The following is an 18745-nucleotide window of genomic DNA, read 5'->3' on the forward strand; positions in this document are numbered from 1 at the left end:
TGTTCGATCAGATTCTGGGGTTCATAGAGATTCGTAGATGGGTACAGATTTTTACGGCCTTCTTACGAATTTCGTACGAAGGCTGTTTAATTCGCAAGAACAACTTCAAACCTATTAGAGAAACATAATAGTTTCAGTAGATATACAATGGCACTGGAGTTCGTACGTTTTTCGTAAGAATGCCTTGAGTTCTTTTTTTTTTGTCAGATTTTCGACCATTTTACGATTTTTTCTTTTGTCGCGATATGGTCGTACGTGCAACTCACTATACCCTCAAGCCATTCGTGAGAAGATTTACGAGTTTTTTTTTTTTTTTTTTTTTTTTTAATGATTGGTCGGGTTGTTAAAAAGACGCTGCCGTGTCCTGTCGGAAATTCTGTTACAGTTAAAAGTGTTAAACTTCAAGATGGCAGTAGTGCCAAAGAGACTACAACTGCAGCTGCATCTGCAAGTAGAGGAGGAGGAGGAGGAAGATGAGGAGGAAGAAGATCGAGTGGTTGTAGAGGTTGCTTCAGTTCAGAAGAGACGGAAGGAACTAGAGGGAATAATACTGAACACATAGAACAGAGTAAGGATTTGAACTTCGCGCAATTGGCTTAATACCCCCTTAAACTCAACAATGGCACAAAGTGTGTACCTACGCCTTGCGAGTACCCTAACGAACGCCTTACAAACTCGAATAGTTGATCGTAAGAGCGCCGTGGGAATCTCCGTTCTTAGTGCATTCTTGCGAAAGACGTTAGAGCCCCGTATGATCGAGTTAAGGCGTTCTTACAATCGTCGTAAAATTTAAGGCTTTAGAATTGTCTTTCGACCTAACAGAATCTTGCGTAGTTCTTACGATGTTCATACGACGTTCGGACGTCGTTCGTACGACCGGCTTCCGAAGAGAGGGATTCGTACGAAGTTAAAAAAAAAAAATTCTTTGACAAGACCATCAACCAGGCTACGAACTTACGAACGATCTATGAACCCTGGTTCCGTACAGACTTCTTCAGGCTCGGTCACAAATGCCTTTATGAACTGCTACGACCGCCGTACGAACAATTTTTACACAATTTCGTAAGATCTTCTTATTAAGAAGGCCGTACAAAACCAGCTTTCGTAGACCGTTCGCAGACCGTTCGTAAGTTCGCAGCCTGGTCAATGATATTTTCCAAGCCTTTTTTTTTTTTTAACTTCGTACGAAACCCTCTCTTCCCGAGGTGGCCGTACAAACGTCGTAGGATCATCATATGAACTACGCAATATTTTTTTTTTTTTTTTTTTTTTTTTTTTTTTTTTTTTTTTTTTTTTTTTTTTAGGGTCGAGAGACAATTCTAGAAGCCTTTAATTCTTACGACGATTGTAAGAATGCCTTAAGTCGTTCATAGATGGCTCTTACGTCTTTCGTAAGAATGCCTTACGAACGGAGATTCGTACGGCGTTGTCATAAACAACTCTTCGAGTTGTAAGGTGGTCGTGAGGGACTCGTAAGGCGTGGGTACACACTGTTGAGTTTTAGGGGGTATAAAGCCAAACGCGTGAAGTTCAAATCCTCACTCTGTTTTAGCTTTTCGACCAGAAAGCACCTCTGTTAAATATAGGACCAAAAGGGAAGGCGATCGAAGGGGAAAGGGGAAGTGGAAGAAAAGAAAGGAGGGAGATGAGGAGGAAGGAGCGAGAGGGGGAGAGTTGAAGCAACAACCTCCTCATCCATGACCTCGTCTATACTTGCAGATGGAGCTGCAGTCGTAGTCTATTTGGCACTACTGCCCTCTTTGAAGATTAAAAGTTTCTTACCAATGACTTGAGAGTGCCATGAGTTGCGCGTTCGACCTTACGACAAAAAGAAATCGTAAGACGGCCTTATGTCTGACGAATGCATAACTTAAGACATTCTTACGAAAAGCGTACGAATTCTAGGGTCATTGTATAACTGAAAATCATTTCGTTTCTCTATAAGGTCTTAACTTGTTCTGGCGATTTTAACAGCGTTCGTACGAAATCAGTAAGAAGGTCGTAAGAATCTGTGTGACCTTTGTGACCGTAGCTTTGATCTGATCAAAATTGTCTTAAAATCGTTCGTACGGCGTTCGTAGCAGTTCTTAATAGAATTTGTGACTGAGCCAAGACTGCATAATGAGCTACGGTTGTAGCAAGACAATGGTCTTTCTCGTGTAAACTGAGAGAAAAAAAAAAAAACCAACAACAGCCAGCATACATACACACATTGGAAGCATGTTTGGTCTGAAAGAAATTCAAATATACAAACATTGTATTTGGAGAGTTTGTTCGCAAAACCCGATAAGTCCGTTTTTGAAGATTTTGAAGCACAGTCTCTGTCATAAAGTACAAAATGATACCTTTTAAATTATATATTAGTCACTATATATATAAAGGTACATTTTTGAAGTTATGGTCAAAAGAAGCAAAAAAAAAAAATCTTATTATTATCTTTATTTTTTTCAACCTTTAATCGCCAAGATCTCCATTTGGCAAATATGGACTCATCGGTTTTTGCAAACAAACTCTTCATTTGCTCCGCGTATTGGCAGACCTAGACTTAGAATCAGGGCAATTGGCACTTAATGCATTCCTCTATTGTGACATAATTATATATATATATATACACTCAGCAAAAAAGTAAGTTCCCCCCCCCCTAACATTTTTGGATATATCTCAAAAAAGTATTTTACAGATTGTCATAATTTAAACGGGAATGGATAGGGAATTTCATTGCTCATAAAATGAATGGTATATCATTGCAACCAGATATCATTATTGGTGTTAAAAATGCATTTTATGTCAAAATGCATGGGAAAAAAGTTGCACTTCAGGCTATATGAAGCATATTGTATACATTTCCTATGTAAGTTAACAAATTACCTTTTTAAATTGCGTAATTCTCAGGAATTTCTTCAAGTACAATGTGCTTCCCTATTAAACAGATGTTATGCATACTTTTGTAAACAATAGCCTTTTCAATATGAAAATGTTGGTAGAAGCCATGTGATTTGTAATTCAAATTTGGGCTGATCACATTAATGTGCCTATGGTCATTTTGCATCATGCGCTCAAGTTGTAGATCAGTTTGTTGAGGGAAATGGCATCGAACGTATGGAGTGGCCTGCAAGATCCCCTAACTGTAATCCAGTAGAGAATTTTTGGGATATCATTAAGCGGAAAGCGAGCAGGAAGGTGAAAGGTGACACTTCACTGCAAGAATTTCAGCGCATCTTGCACAGAGCAATGACCAACATTGAGCACTGCCAAGTACAAACTTTAGTCAACAGTATGAGGAAGAGATGCCGGCTGGTCATTGAGCGGATGGTGGACATATCAATGATCAAATACTTGACTGTATGCTCATGAAAAGAAAGGGATAGAAAAATATGCAATAAGCCATGCTTAAATGTTCAGAATCATAAGTGATTGTTTGAGTATTTGTGTAAAAGTCATTAAATACTTTTTGAGATATATCCAAAAATGCTAGGGGGGAACTTACTTTTTTTGTTGAGTATATAATATATATATATATATATATATATATATATATATATATATATGGGTCAGAATTTTGAACGATGTACAATTGAGCCAACAAAGCAAAATTTAAAAAGTAGGAAATTCTCCAAACCATTCATCTTACCTGAAAGGGTATAACTCAAGCTTTAATATGAACCCAATTATACTAGGATTTTCCCAGAGGAACAAATATTTATTCACCGCTGAAATTTACCATGTCCAGAGCAGCGAACGTCCGTGAGTAATAGTACTGCACATACATTTGAATACCATTTAACATAGTTTCCACAAATCTGATTCAGTTTAAAATCCTAACGAAATATTTTAAGGGACATGTGTACGTGATTGCAGAATATTAAGCTTGTACTCTTAACCTGTACGCATGGCTCGACACTAACTTTTTTGTTTGGTGGGGCCACCAAAATCCTAAATTTCAAATTTTTGGTGGCCCGAGAGAAAAATTTGGTGTCCCGAAAAAAAACAAACAATAAAAAACATTAAAAGTCCTGTTTTTTTTTTTTTTTATGAGTCAAATATTTAAGGTTTATAATAGTAAGAATTAAAAGTTGGACATATCTACTCATAAATAAAACTTCAACAAACTTGCAACACTACACTCTCAGGCACTCATTCAGTCCTTTTCATCCATCGTTTAAACAAATTTAACTGCTAATTTCCGGCGCAAAAAGTTACGCATTTATTGACAAACTTTTCAAAAAATTGTGGTGGCCTGAGGCGGGCCACCAAATTTGCCCTTTTTAAAAATTTGGTGGCCCCGGGCCACCGGGCCACCGTTAGTGTCGAGCCCTGCTGTACGTAATGGTAGACAACTGATGATTTAACTAAATTCGTCATTTCTGTGGAAATGTTGCTCTTCCGCTAAACACTTTCTTAACTTTACGCGCATTTTACAGAAACTCAATATTTTCACCTCTTATTTCACTATCCCATACACTCTAAAAACGCAAATGGGCAATTCCGCAGTTAGGTGGACATGACATGGATAAAAGAAATGTGCCTCTTTATCTTACCCTTTGATCTAGGTATCAACCAATGCCATGGATGTTCACCAATCATTAGGGTCTTTCAAATTCAGTAGATTTTATTTTTTGTATTTATTGATTTTACGAGATCTAAAACCATCATTTAAAATGTACATGTGGGACTGGGGACGCTGAAATTCACTTAAATGCAAATTACAGTGGGTTCCTTTGAAATTTTTTCCTCAAAGTTTTGCTAAAGGGTAAAAGATGAATACATTTAAATACTCCAGAAGTCATGTGACATTTTGTCAATTACAAAAGGGTGAAATGACCTGCGGAATTACTCCGGACAAATGTAACGTTACTAACCGTAACGTTACTAACCATGCTTTTGGGGGTCTAGCTAAAAAATTATCGGTCGAACTGCTAAAAAAATTTGCATGAACATTTGTCATGATGCAATAATTGAAATTAATGCAACACTTTGTTTGAAGTAACTTGAATTTTTGCACACTTTTTGTTACAAGACATTGATTTTTTTGTCATGTCCTTTTTTCGTAACGTTACTAACCAGCCCTTTAAGTTGCTATAGCAATTCTAATATTTCTTGGATTGTGTTCATTCTTTTCTGTATCATAAACCTGGGAAGGATGAACATGTTTTTGACATAATTTTGACTTGAAATGAATGAATGGTAATTTAGTGGTAAAAACAAATATCTAAATTTGTTCAAATGTAACGTTACTAACCGCGGAATTGCCCAAATGTTGAATCAACATTTAAAAGGGCCGAGGAGTGACAGCATTTTTTGAAGTGTTGCATCCAACTTTTAAGATAACATTTTAACTGTTGAATCTAGCAGGAAAACCAACATTTTGAAAATGTTGTCACTCCTCGGCCCTTTTAAATGCTAATTCAACATTTGTGTTTTTAGAGTGTACTTTAATCCTCACTCCCAAATAAAAATATACCTTTTTAAGATGTTTTTCATCTGGGCAGTCTCTATAACCCAACAAACATAGCATAGTTTTCATCACGGAGGTTCGCGTGTAGCTCACGGACGTTCGAAACAAGATATTGAACAATGCAGCTCTCTTGAGTTGGAAACGCATTCTACTCACAACAAACAGCAATTTCATTTTGAGAACAAATCCCTCTGCAAAATCCTGAATAGATATTACTAATTCTCAATTATATAAGCTTGTTTATCTTCTCATACTGAGGAATCAAAGAAAACAATTTTTCCATCTCTCGTAAATGAACGTACAAACGTACGTGTAATCTCAGTGACGTAGTCCATCCTTGAGAACGAATAAGATTATATTTATCAAAATTTCGTTATCATGAAGTAAATATTCAGGTCCTAAGCTTGTTATATAAAGTCTAATGCAAAATTTGCTTTTTATATAACGAACATGGTCACAGCTGAAATTATGTCAAAGAATTAATATAGAAAAACAACAGAAATGTGCTCCGTTATAGAAATACGAAGTTTAGCTGGGGAGGGCAAACGAATACGTTGGGAAGAAATCCCTCTGTGTTTGCTCCTTGTGTTACACACTGTTACCGAGGAGAATTTGTGTTATTATATTAGTCAGAAATGATAAGAGGTTCGATACTGCGAAGTTTCGTCATAACATGGCACAAAAAGTCCATATAACTTGGATGGGTGTTTGTGACTTCGATATTATACAATAAGGTTTGTTATAACAAACCTTTTGTAGCGCGTCATTTCGGAGGCTCGTTATTCATACAGTTTGTCAATACGAAAATTGATAGAGTTCGTGTAATTATGAAGCTTTTCTATTCGGTAAATAATAGGAATCTCCGAAGGTTAACCGAAAGGCTTATTAATTTGAACATGAAAAGTTATGTTCGCTTATCCAAATGTGGAGAAACAAGTTAACAACTAAAATTCTCCAATTTCAAAACCTCATAATAACCGTTTTCACCTATCAGGCCCATTCCACTTTTAGAAGAACGGACCTAAAAATAATGATCCTTAATATCTATCTTTCGAAGAACATTTCTAATAACAAACCTGAATTAACTACAATTTTTTTTATTTTTTTTATTTTGGAATAACAAACCTTTGGACATCGGAGTAACGAATCTTTGGAAGAGCGAACGTATCAAAGTGCAACCTTAAACCTATTCTTAATCTTTTTTTAACATGTGTTTTCAAAGTAAGCACAAAAGCACAAACAAATTGACGATCTCTCTGTCTCTTAAATGTAAAATGAAAAAAAAAAATCTTGGAAAAAAGTTACAAATGAATATTGCTTATCATTGATGAGTATAAAACAACACCATGTGATGATAAGCGAAGGATTTGTGTGTTTTCATCAGACAATAATTGTATACTGCATGATTTTTGGTTGCTTGTGACGGCATTTCGATGAATAAAAAACAAAAACAAACAAACAAAAACTTCTCCAGAGGAATTTGGTATACGGGAGTGCACTGGCAATTCTTTTCTCTGTGTGTTGGAGCTCGATCCCTTCTCTGTTTCTCAGTCATTTTCATTCAACTGCTTCCACGTCCTTTTGAAACTTTTCCGTTTCTTATTCAACACATGCTCATTACAGACTTCTTCCGTCATTATCCTGAATGTGATTTCGTAGCACTTTTCGGATTTGTTTTGGTTTGTTTTGTTTTGTTTTTGTTTTCTGTTTGGTCGCAGCATATTCAGGCTATTAAGGGAATGAGAGAAAAATCGTCATGAAGAGAAAAATAAGGATGAATTAAGGCATTTAATATCATGACAATTACAGGGAACGTCCGTTATGGAGACCAAAACTGGATGAGTTCTGTTTGAGACGGCAGCTACTATACTAGAAAGATAAACACTTACAGCACCTGTCACTAAAAAGTGGCACTGATCCTCTTTCTCCTACTATGTAATCCACTGACTTATTCAACCAGCGAACATCCGTGAAAAAAACGTTTTCCGTTTGTTATTACAGGTAAATTGAGTGCTGAACGCTATTCACTTTCGGGTATGAGCGGCTCGGTGATTTGGTATTATTTTCAACTAACATTAATCTCATGTGCAGTGATATATTGTAATTGTCAGAAATTTCCTTTCTCGGACAGAACGTCCGTGAGCGAAACTTTCAGAACCTGTAACAGTACCAATTGTCTCCAGAACCTCATTAGTGTCATGATATGACATATTTTGTATTTGTCACGTAAAAATTTGTCTCATTGTACTACTGTTTATTAGGTAGCTCATGTAAGAAATTGATGTTATCGTAATGGTTACAAAAGAAGTTCAGCTTTAAAGACAAAATCTTGCATCAAAATAACCGTAGGAGATGTTGCGATGCACAATCAAAGTAAAAGAGAGTGATTTGGAATTAAATGTTTTGGGGATGAGTAAACCCTACATGACGTCAAAATACGAGGAAAGGGTATCCCTGGTAGTATGCCTCATACTGACTGGTATGTGGACGTCATTCACGACGTCAAACACAAGTTTCTAGCTAGGTCAAAACAGGACCACTTCAAAGAATTTTGGTTTCCGTAGACAGGAAGTGATGACGTCAAGCAGGGGCTTGACCAATGCAAAATGAGATACTCAGGAAAGTTTTGACAGACAGAAAACTCCATCCAATAAGAAAAGGGGGCAGGGCTTCTATGAAAACTTTCTAGGAAGTCACTTCATTTAATTAATTTTACATGGAGACCTATGGTCCAACAAATGTATAAATATGCAGTGTTTGGGCATAAAATTCAGATGCCACATAATATGCGGAACACTCAGGACCAGGCTACGGTACAATGTACTTCGAGATTGCGACGTTAGAGAGTAGCAGAGTGTTATTTGGAATCAGTGTGATTCAGGGATTGTTGCATTTCGGCTTGGACAGCCTGACCGTCCAGCAGAGAATCTAGGAGGATTCGAGTGTAAACACCAACAACTGCTGGTGTTTAGGGTTCCAGGGAGAGAGCCACCGTTTAGGGTTCCAGAGAGGACCAGAAGTAAGGGGAGACGACCCGCTACTTCAGGCAGGGCATCGTTGACAACCTAGAGCAACCAAGCACGGGAGCTTCTAGAATAAACCACCGAGCAGAGCAACCAAGCTCAGGATCAAGTGGAATTGGATATCTGTATTCAAGTTTGTACTATGTTATTGTTGTAAACGACCACAATTTGAGACCAGTGTAATAAATCTTATTGATTGTTATATTGTAAAAATACTGTGTGATTGGCTACTTATTTCGAGGCACATTCGTTGCACAAGTCGAAAGAGTTGAATGAGTGAATGGTCTGCTAACAATCTGCTGCATTTAGAGAAAGTCAACCTTTGACTATAGAAAAGATCCCAGTCGCAGGGAGGACTTTCGTTCCCCATATTCAGAGGAAAGTCCCCTGTGACAATTAGAAAGAAATTTAAACGCACAGAAATTACAGATTACGCAAAATTCCATTTTCCTATAACTTTCTTTTAAGTGTTTAGCTGTTTTTTGTATAATTAGAGGGAAAACATGCGTAAAATTGTGAGCAGATTTTAAATTGTTTGTTCATCATGATCACATAACGCCTTAAAAATTCTGAAACTACTGCTCTAAACTCATTTTCTACTTTGTAAAACTTTATTTGTCGCTATTCGAGCCAAAAGTTGTAAAGAATACAGGACACTTTCGGGACAAGTTATCCCTATCGGAGGGATTGCATAAGTCACGGACGTTCGTTCTACTACTAGGGTCATGTTCCAGGAGGATAACTAATCGGCAGAGAGTACCTAGCCTTCCTAACTCTTTCAAAAATTTGAAAAGGTATTGTCAATGCAAATTATAAGAAAGTTCACATCCTTACAACATATGTATTGCTCACAGGGGGATCAGGAGGTGAATTTTCAGAGAAAATATTAATTATTTGCTTGGTTCTTGGTGAATTGCATGGTCCAAAAACTGCGGGCGAACCTCAGTCCGCTCCAAAAATGGCATGCAGCTCCTCGGCTAGAGAGCCAAAGGTAAAATGCACCTTCGACATCAAAGCAAGATGGTGTCCCACTCGAAAACGTTTTAATCATCACGGACGTTCTTTTTTTTCTTGGAGGTTCGTCTAAAAATATAATTTCGGTTCCTATTTGACAAAGGATGGACAGAAACTCAAAACAAACATATTATCGTGTTGCTAGATCTTAGTTGATTACGACTCAGAACAATATCGCCAATAACGTTTCATGGGATACGATCTTTATTAGAAAATAGCGGAAGCACGTCCGTGACAAAAACTGAGTATAATTTTGCATAAAAGAATATTACGTCCCATGTACAGCCAGCAGGATATGTTCATTGGGTGGAACACCAAATTTTCGTATACGTTACAGTTGGGACAACAAAGTAGAATTTGCATCACGGACGTTCGTCTGTTTAGGACTTTGATATTTTAATTGTTCTCTGTAATTTCATACGTGCAAATAAAGTTCTTATAATTTTGTGGTACATACCCATGATATGTCAGATCCAGAACATGGTCAGATATTAGATGCCACGTACCATTAAAAATGCACATCATTAGTTTAAAAAACAAAAATTATTGTGAAAATAGCGTTTTTACCGTATTTTTACGTTTTAAGTCCTTGTGAAATGAAAAATGTCAGGCAAAAGTCAACCAAACCATATATTTCCTGAAAGTAAATTTACCAATCTTTGAGATGACATGAAAAAATCTGGTTGCTTAGATCATCCTGGCGTGTTCTAAGGGAAAGAATGTCATAAGGTACGAAAATTGGCAATTGTACATCGTTCAAAATTCTCACCCATATATATATATGCATACATATTTATATTCAATAGTGCCTTTTCATCATCTGACACAGAGATGCAGAGGTCAGGGAACAGTTCAGGTTCAAGCAAGTTCAGCTGCTCCGAAAGAACCTGCAAAAAAGCAGAGATGGAGCGAGGAGATAATTTGCCGAGAGGACCAAGAAGGGAACAGACACCTAAGAGAACGACGTCAAGACATCAGAGGAGAACTAATCCAGTATTAACCTTATAAGAAATGTCGCAGAGTTATTACTTGTTTAACTAGTAAGGATAAATAAAGGGGGTAAGACACGTATAAAAGACTAAAAAATGGGTGAAAGGGAAAGGACGGCAGCTAAGGAAGACAAACTAAACAAGACATTGGCAAAATGTGATTGAACCAGAATTCATCTGGTAGCAGAACAGTAAAGAAGGAGAAAAGGAAGAAGTATGAGTAGATGAGAGCACGAGAATAAGGCAGTTCGTAGTAAGCTCATCCACATTGGTACTAAATGACCTTTCTTTTTTTCCCAGTTGGTTAGGAACTTCATGCTTTTTCAAAACGGCAAAATGCATAAGCTTGCCCGACGTAACAATTTATGGAATTCATGTTAAAACAAAGAAGGAAATTGCTTTGAGATCAAGTAATCACAATATATACTCCTTCATTTGACAATTTATCAGTCATCCATTTCATTGTTTTGTATTGAATGCTACAACAGCTTTTTTCCTTTTATTGTGCGAAATACCATGCTTGCTGTCAGGTGGATGTGCTGGCAAGCACTATTAAGGTAAGGGTCACATGATTAGTCATCGCATCACAGAAACTTATCACAGTGAATTTACAAACTAATATGCATATTCATACTAATGACCTTTTTCGGCTCATGCGAAAAGTGGAATAACGAACTGATCTATCTTGGCGAGAGTGAAAAAAAGCCCGAAAATGCTAATATGAACGTAATGACCGACTAGACAATGAGAGTCAGAGAACTTTGATAAAGTGAAATAATGTCCAGGGTAATTTAGAGCTCTAAATTGTTGCTGCTGTTCTTTGTTGTTGTTGGGTGTTTTTTTTTTTTCGTGTTGTTGTTGTTGTTGTTGTTGTTGTTGTTTTTTTTTTTTTTACAGTTGTTTTAATCTGAGAGATGCCTTATGGACCGGTCTTGGGGAGACATCCGTGTCTCGTATATTCTACTAACTTGCCTTTTTTATAGAAAAAAAAAGCATCAATATATCTTGCACATAACTCAACATTTTCCTGGCTTCTCATTACAAAATTAAAGCAAGTTATATTTGTGGAAATATGAATAGGTCTCACGCGTGCACAGATACCCATGCCAAAGGGATTATGTAGGACTCTATGTCACAATGAATCCCCCTCCCCCACAAAAAACTGAAGATTGCAAACATGGCGTAGCAACAGCGTGTCATCATGAAAAATGTAAATTTAAGAGCCAGCCTTGCTAAACATACTTAACCCAATAAAACCCAAGGGGTGGGGGCACCTGGAGTGAGGGGCACATTGCGCCCCCCCCCCCACCGTATTTTCGTTTGCCACTCCTACACCCTTTACCCAATTTCAATCAAATTTGGTGACTTTTCCTAAAATCTTATTGCAAACATTCTGATACATAATTTAGCTATGTCCGATGTTGTTGGTTGCCATGGCTACCGTAAACTAACAACCATGTTCGTCAGATTTTGCATGATTTTCTGTTCCAATTTCAGTTAATAATAACGGATGAAATGGGGGTTTTCAAGGCTGTAATTTGCTAAAGAACCAAAATGTGAAATAGTTATGGTTGTGACCCTGAAATGGTTTTCTTTATTATTTCCTTTATTTACTAGAGGTTATGACGTATGTGTGGACTACAATATAAAGAAAATATAAAGAGAATTATCAATTTTAACGAAAATTACAAATTTTATCGACTTGAAGCTGACATATATTATGGATAGCAATTAATCCCTCTGCCTTCCGAAAGCGGTTAGTAAAGTGGTCTTTCATACTGCTAGAAAAGTGAATTTTTGTAGAATTGTATTTTCATTTTTTTTTTACAATGTTGTCCACTCATACGTTATAACCTCTAGCAGTCTCATCCAGCGGTTCCAACACAAAAAGTTTAAAAGCTCAAAACTTTTGCATCGATAGTCCGATTTTCCTCAAACGTTCACTGATGTGTTCTACTAATGCTGCTGGTTTCACCCAATCCACATTGCTCTCTGGGTTTATGTTCCTTTAACACCAACCTTCAAGAATGTTACGTTGTACAAATCTTTCTGAACATCGCAATGATATTTGGTGTTGTTGGGTAGTTGACTCTGGTCTGCCTTTCTGAGCCGTATCTTGTATCTCGTAACTGCATGACAATACCTTAATATGTGTATTTTTGGACAATGTTTTACTGAAAAATATCTTATCTCACGAGAATTTATATTACCTGAAAAGCTCAATGTGTCTAATATTTTTTTTTTAAGAAAACGTATTTTCTCGTATAAGTTTGTGCAGTATAATCATGCAGAATACTGCACATTTGATAATGATCAACTGTGTCAAGATTATGCGAATTACAAAGAGAGAGAGAGAGAGATGATGATGTTAGCAGAGACATGTGAGCACAGTCATGTTTAAGTTTACGTGGCAGGCAGTAACTCCGCCATGTCAGCCACCATTTTACTTTGATATTGGCAAGGGTACTGCTTGTTTCTTTTTACCTCGGTTTCGTTTTTGTTGCGATTTTATTTTTTTCTGAACAGGAACATGATTTGTATAGTTCCTCCTCACCTCTGTAAAAAAGGACGAACAGAAATTGTTATTCCCCCTTAAGTGGTTCTATTTGTGTGTGTGTGTGTGTGTGTGTGTGTGTGTGTGTGTGTGAGGATATAAATAATGAAAGAGAATGACAAACTACATTTGTGCTATTTCAATCATGCCCCTCAATGTCTTGGATTGGTCTCTTGTTTTCATTGTTATCCTGAAAGGTACTTGCTAATGAGCAATTCAATTTTTGTCATTTTTGCTTTTGCGCACTTTAGGACAAAATGTGTTCATTCATGTCTTGCGATTCCGTATTTTTTATTGACTTACCACTATGACATTCAAATTACCTTTGCAATAAGATCAGCTTTTCACCAAAATATCCAATGAATGATATGAACTGGAAAAAGGATTCATTACTTTCCCCTCTGGACGTATGATATATAATATTTTGATATCAAAGTCAACATTTTTGTTCTATTCTTATTCATCAGTGTCTGTCGGTATTTATCTTTTGTTTTTTTGGCCGCCAAATTAGGTTTCACTGTTCAGGAATTGTTTAAAGGTATACTATTTTAATCTAACAATGGCCTTTCCAATTAAAATATGGGTCATATACATATCACAAATGGGAAAGTTCGGTTAAAAATTGTATCCATATTTTTTAGATGAATTTTTCATTTTCCATATTCTGACACTTTACCCGATGCTACGCCCCGCCCCTAAAAATAGGCGATATCGGATTCTCTCGATCATGTGACCTGTGACCTCACAACCAGAAGACCGACGCTCGATCCCAGTCGGTCATCGCGTATGTTACGTATGTTTCGAGTGTTGACACTTTCTGTTTCGTGAGTTGTTGTTGGATATTTAGCGAAAATGCCACAGTGATGTGTTGTTGCAGGATGCAGCAACACCACAAAAGATGGTGTTAGTTTGCATCAATTCCCAAAGGACGAAAACGTTCGCCGAATGTGGACTGCAAAAGTTAAATTGACTAGAGCAAAGTGGAGTGTGCCATCGATCGGAGAGCAGTGTGATTTGCAGTGCCCATTTCAAGGAAGACGATTTCTACGACAGTGGGATGCATTCCCACCAGTTTGGAATAAAAAAAAAGCGAATGCTGAAGTCTTCATCGGTACCAAACATCCAGCTTGGAGCTGGACATAGATTGAGGAAAAAAACACCCAGGAGCTAGAGCAGCTGTGTAAAGCGAGAAAGAATGAGGGTAAATTAGCCAGGCCAGGCCGTGCCCGTGCAGTGTATACCGGTACAACGACTATGTCTACGTGTATAATCTCTATGTCACTGATTGCGGAGGCTGAGTGATTTACTAACGGTACGATTGTAAGTACATTGTACTGTATATTCGCTATTAGCTCAAATATTTATTTGTGAAAATGACTCTTCATTTAGTTATGTCAGCTTTGTCACGAACTCCAGCGGATTGGATAGCCGAACCATACAACCCGAACGCTTCGCGTTCAGATTGAAGAAAACGAGTTTATTATACAGTGTGTCTCTAAAAAAGTAAACCCAACTTCAGCAGCAAATTTTCAGAAAACTATATGATATTTGCACATTATTTTTTCATGGTTAGATAGTCCAATAAGTCCACTATCCAATGATACCACGTAGGTTATGTAACTCCTATGCATGACTGAGCATAATTCAACTAAGTGAATGGGTGTGAAATCATCACTGTGGCAAGTTATTTCTTGCTATTGTCATGCATTCAGGGCATATTTGAAGTTAATTTTTTGTTACATGTTAGGCCTATGATTACATAACAACTTCAGCAAAGGTTGTTCTTGACACAGGCACACTTCACATGCTTTCCAAACATGGTACAGTTGACAATTGTGCAGAGAATATTCCTGGTAACTCGATACCAGGAAACAAGAAGTTTCGTGGAAGTTCAAGAGGCTTTTCGGGTGCAGTTCCCCGACAGGCAGCCTCCAACAAAAAAGAGCCATCTGGTACAATGTGTGAAAGTATGCTGATCACGGAACTTGCCACAGTGATGATTTCACACCCATTCACTAAGTTGAATCATTCTCAGTCATACATGAGAGTTACATAACCTATACGTGGTATCATTGGACAGAGGACTTATTGGACTATCTAACCATGAAAAAATAATGTGTAAATATTTTATAGTTTTCTGAAAGTTTGCCGTTGAAGTTGGGTTTACTTTTTTTTAGAGACACACTATATATATATATATATATATATATATATATATATATATATATGAAGAGTTTGTTCGCAAAAACCGATAAGTCCATTTTTGAAGATTTTGAATTACGGTCTCTGTCATAAAGTACAAAATAATACCTTTTAAATGATATATAGGTCACTATACATATAGAGGTACATTTTTGAAGTTATGGTCAAAAGAAGCAAACATTTTCTTATTATTCTCTTTGTTTTTCTTGACCTTTAATCGCAAATATCTCCATTTTGGCAAATATGGACTTGCCGGTTTTTGCGAACAAACTCTTCATATATACATTATTGTATATATATTATATATATATTATATATTATATATATCATATATATATTATATATTATATATATCATATATATATTATATATTATATAAAATAAATTACAAAGATTTGTGAATAAGTTAACACGAACCTTGCGAAGCTATAATATCATGATGTAATTGTTCTAAAATGTACGTAAGTACGACTGCGTTACTGTTTCTTGAAAGATCACTGACAAAACTTCTGATTTATGTTTTCAATTAGGCATCAATTTTCCTTCTTAATTAAACCTATAATTCCACAGGTAGGCATACTGCAAACGTTGTTCTTTTCCCAAAACACCATGTGCGTATTTTTTTTCCTATTCAAATTATGTGAATGAACTCTTGCATTTAATGCTGAACTAAATGAATAACTCTTGTGCACAATAAAGAAGATCATTGCCAGCTACTAATATTGATGTATATTTATGTTATTGGTATTTGGTATGATTAATTACAAAACAAAAGAAGAGCCTCGGAAATCTTAATTTCCTCCGTATTCATTATCTTTTACTTTGCCTCCTCTTCCTTATTCGCCTTGAGTTATTTTTTTCCTCTGCTCTTTCTGACATAAATTTTCATTCATTTCTCTGAAAGATTCTTTTTGAGATTTTATGTAGGTATTTCTAGGGCAAATTGAGCATGCTCAATGTTGTTGTTTTTTTTTTCTTCCGACAGTAAACAGACAGTATGGAGATGGAATGAACGATATGTGACACATGCTTTGGTACAATGTAGCATTGCTCGAAAATGAAATATATTATAACTAGAGTATGCATACTACCTACATACTGATACATTATTTTGTATATGTTGAAACTGAGATAAATGAAAACTGAGGTGGTCTGGTTCAGAAAGAAAGACTGATTAGGCCTACTCAGTTTAATTTCAAGATTACAAGTGCCAAAATTGTACTTCCTCTCTTCCACAATAAAGTTTTCAGAACCTGAACAGCCTGTACTTTGAAATCAGCAATTCTCTTCTCGTATGTTTTGAGTGACTTCTAAATTGACCTCTGACTGAATACATGACAGTGCATACATATACATTTGTATACATTATTATATGTACATTATCTTTTTTTTTCTTCTATATATATATATATATATATATATATATATATATATATACATTTTTTTTTTCTTCCTACAACCTACCCTACAACCTACCTACATCTACCCGGCTTTCTCACCAAATAAGTTCCTGGCAAAAAAATTATAAGTAAGAAATTATGTCTAATGGATGAATTCTAATGTGCAAAATCAGAAAACAATGAGTCTGGCCCAGATATTAAGCAAGCTCTTTTGTTTTTCTTTTGTTTTAGTAACAGACCGCAAACACACATTTTGAACAACACACATGGACTTAAACACACATCAAAACAGATAAACATGCAGACTCATAAACCTTGCAAACATTGAAATACATTTGTGCGAAGTATATCCTTGCTTGTTCTGAATTTTTTGTGCATTTCAAATGGTGTATTTGATATTGTTTTTGTGTGTAAGTGTATTGCTTCCAGGTCTATACAGTCCATAGGCCAAGACCCGAGAAATGGGTTATTGGTTTAGCACCACCTGAGGTAGCAAAACCTTTTTAGATGTCATTTTGTTTGTCGGGCATAGATATGCTTATCAAGCTATGATAGCATTTCCAAATGAGTAACTTAGTCATAATAAATTAATTTTTAACCAATTTGGTCTCTTTTTTTATAGCTGTGGACAGCGTGACAGCTGTCCACAGCTGTCACTCGGTGCGCTCAGTCTTTATCTAGAAAAATCTACCGTTATCATATCTAAAGTTCCTAATAAAAGGAATTATCTATACTGTTTTTATACTATCCCCTCAACAAATACATCAGTTTTTAAACATAAATCACTCTGATCACTTACAATATTATTTATTACAATGTATTGTAGTGTACCGGTACACTGTTCTTGCATGATCTTTCATTGGATGGAAATAAAGCGACATTGGTGTGGTACAGCTGTATTAGCGTTTTCACCGGAAAATGATAAATAATTGAAAAATACGGTAAAATTCATGACGAATTGTTGTTGTTGTTGTTGTTTTTGATAAAGGGATATACACTGTATCATGAGCTTTTGATATTTAATTGGCCGTCTTGAATAAAGAATAAGCGCTGTGGACATCATGACCATTTGGATATTCCCTTCGCTGTCTTGAATAAAGACTAAGCGCACCGCGTTTATAACAGAACACCTGTGGACATACAGAAGACAGTGCCCTTGTTGTATAGCGGTTAGCCTCTATTCAGAAGTATAGGGACATAACAACGAGACCATAAAATATTCATTCATTATGACTATTTAAAGCTACTCGTTTGGAAATGCTATCATAACATATCTATGCCCGATAAATAAAATGACACCAAAAAGGTTTCGCCACCTCAGGTGGTACCAATATCTGGCCTGGCCCATGGACTAATATGAGGAGCTTGAATAAACACACAAACACAAACGCAAACGCACACACACACACAAACACACACAAATTTCTCTCTCTCTCTCTCTCTCACTCATACTACACTTACCCACAAGAACTTTTTTTCACATGTGAAATGCTGACATTATAGAGAGATACTCGGTGACTGGCCAAAAAAAAAAAGTTTCATATTTCATCATAATTATATTTCCATAATATTCCATCATAATTTGTTTTGTTTCTCTTCATGTGGAGAAATATAAACACAAGAAGCAATGCTGCTTCTTCATGAGGCTGACCACTCACTTTGAACATTTATGAACATATCTTATCACAAATCAGATTTAAAAAAATCAACATACAAGAACAGAACAGAAGATATATATATATTTTTTTTTATTCATTGACATATGACAGACTATGCCATGTGATCACATCACAAACCAAGTCATGTGATCACATAGCAAATTGTTAATCATTTGACCATGTGGCAAAACATGGCACATGTGGCAATACCATCTGTTATGGAATCATGTGACAAGATTCTCAATTTGTTTGCTGTTTCCTTGATTGAAATAGGAATTAAAGCAACAAAACTAATGACAAACATGGCACGTCGCAAATCTCTGACACGAATACCATTATGAAGAACAAGGAGTCACTTCAGCTCATCTTTAAATGGTTACCAAATGTACCTGTGTCCACAGACAAATTTATACTTCTAGGACTCAAAGTGATCAGTCATGAAATATCATG

General features: G+C 36.2%; 2 protein-coding genes across 2 annotated transcripts in view; both read left to right on the plus strand.

The window, feature by feature from the left end:
* LOC140226628 (uncharacterized) overlaps positions 1-562 on the plus strand; it is a 58551-nt gene extending 57989 nt beyond the window's left edge. The window contains 1 exon segment of the mRNA XM_072307077.1: positions 386-562. Coding sequence (XP_072163178.1) covers positions 386-562 — 177 coding nt within the window.
* The window catches only part of LOC140246789 (uncharacterized), a 246896-nt gene that overhangs the window by 69439 nt on the left and 158712 nt on the right, over positions 1-18745 (plus strand). The gene's annotated exons all lie outside the window — the stretch shown is intronic.

Source organism: Diadema setosum, chromosome 3, assembly GCF_964275005.1.
Source record: "Diadema setosum chromosome 3, eeDiaSeto1, whole genome shotgun sequence".
In the NCBI taxonomy this organism is placed as follows: domain Eukaryota; kingdom Metazoa; phylum Echinodermata; class Echinoidea; order Diadematoida; family Diadematidae; genus Diadema; species Diadema setosum.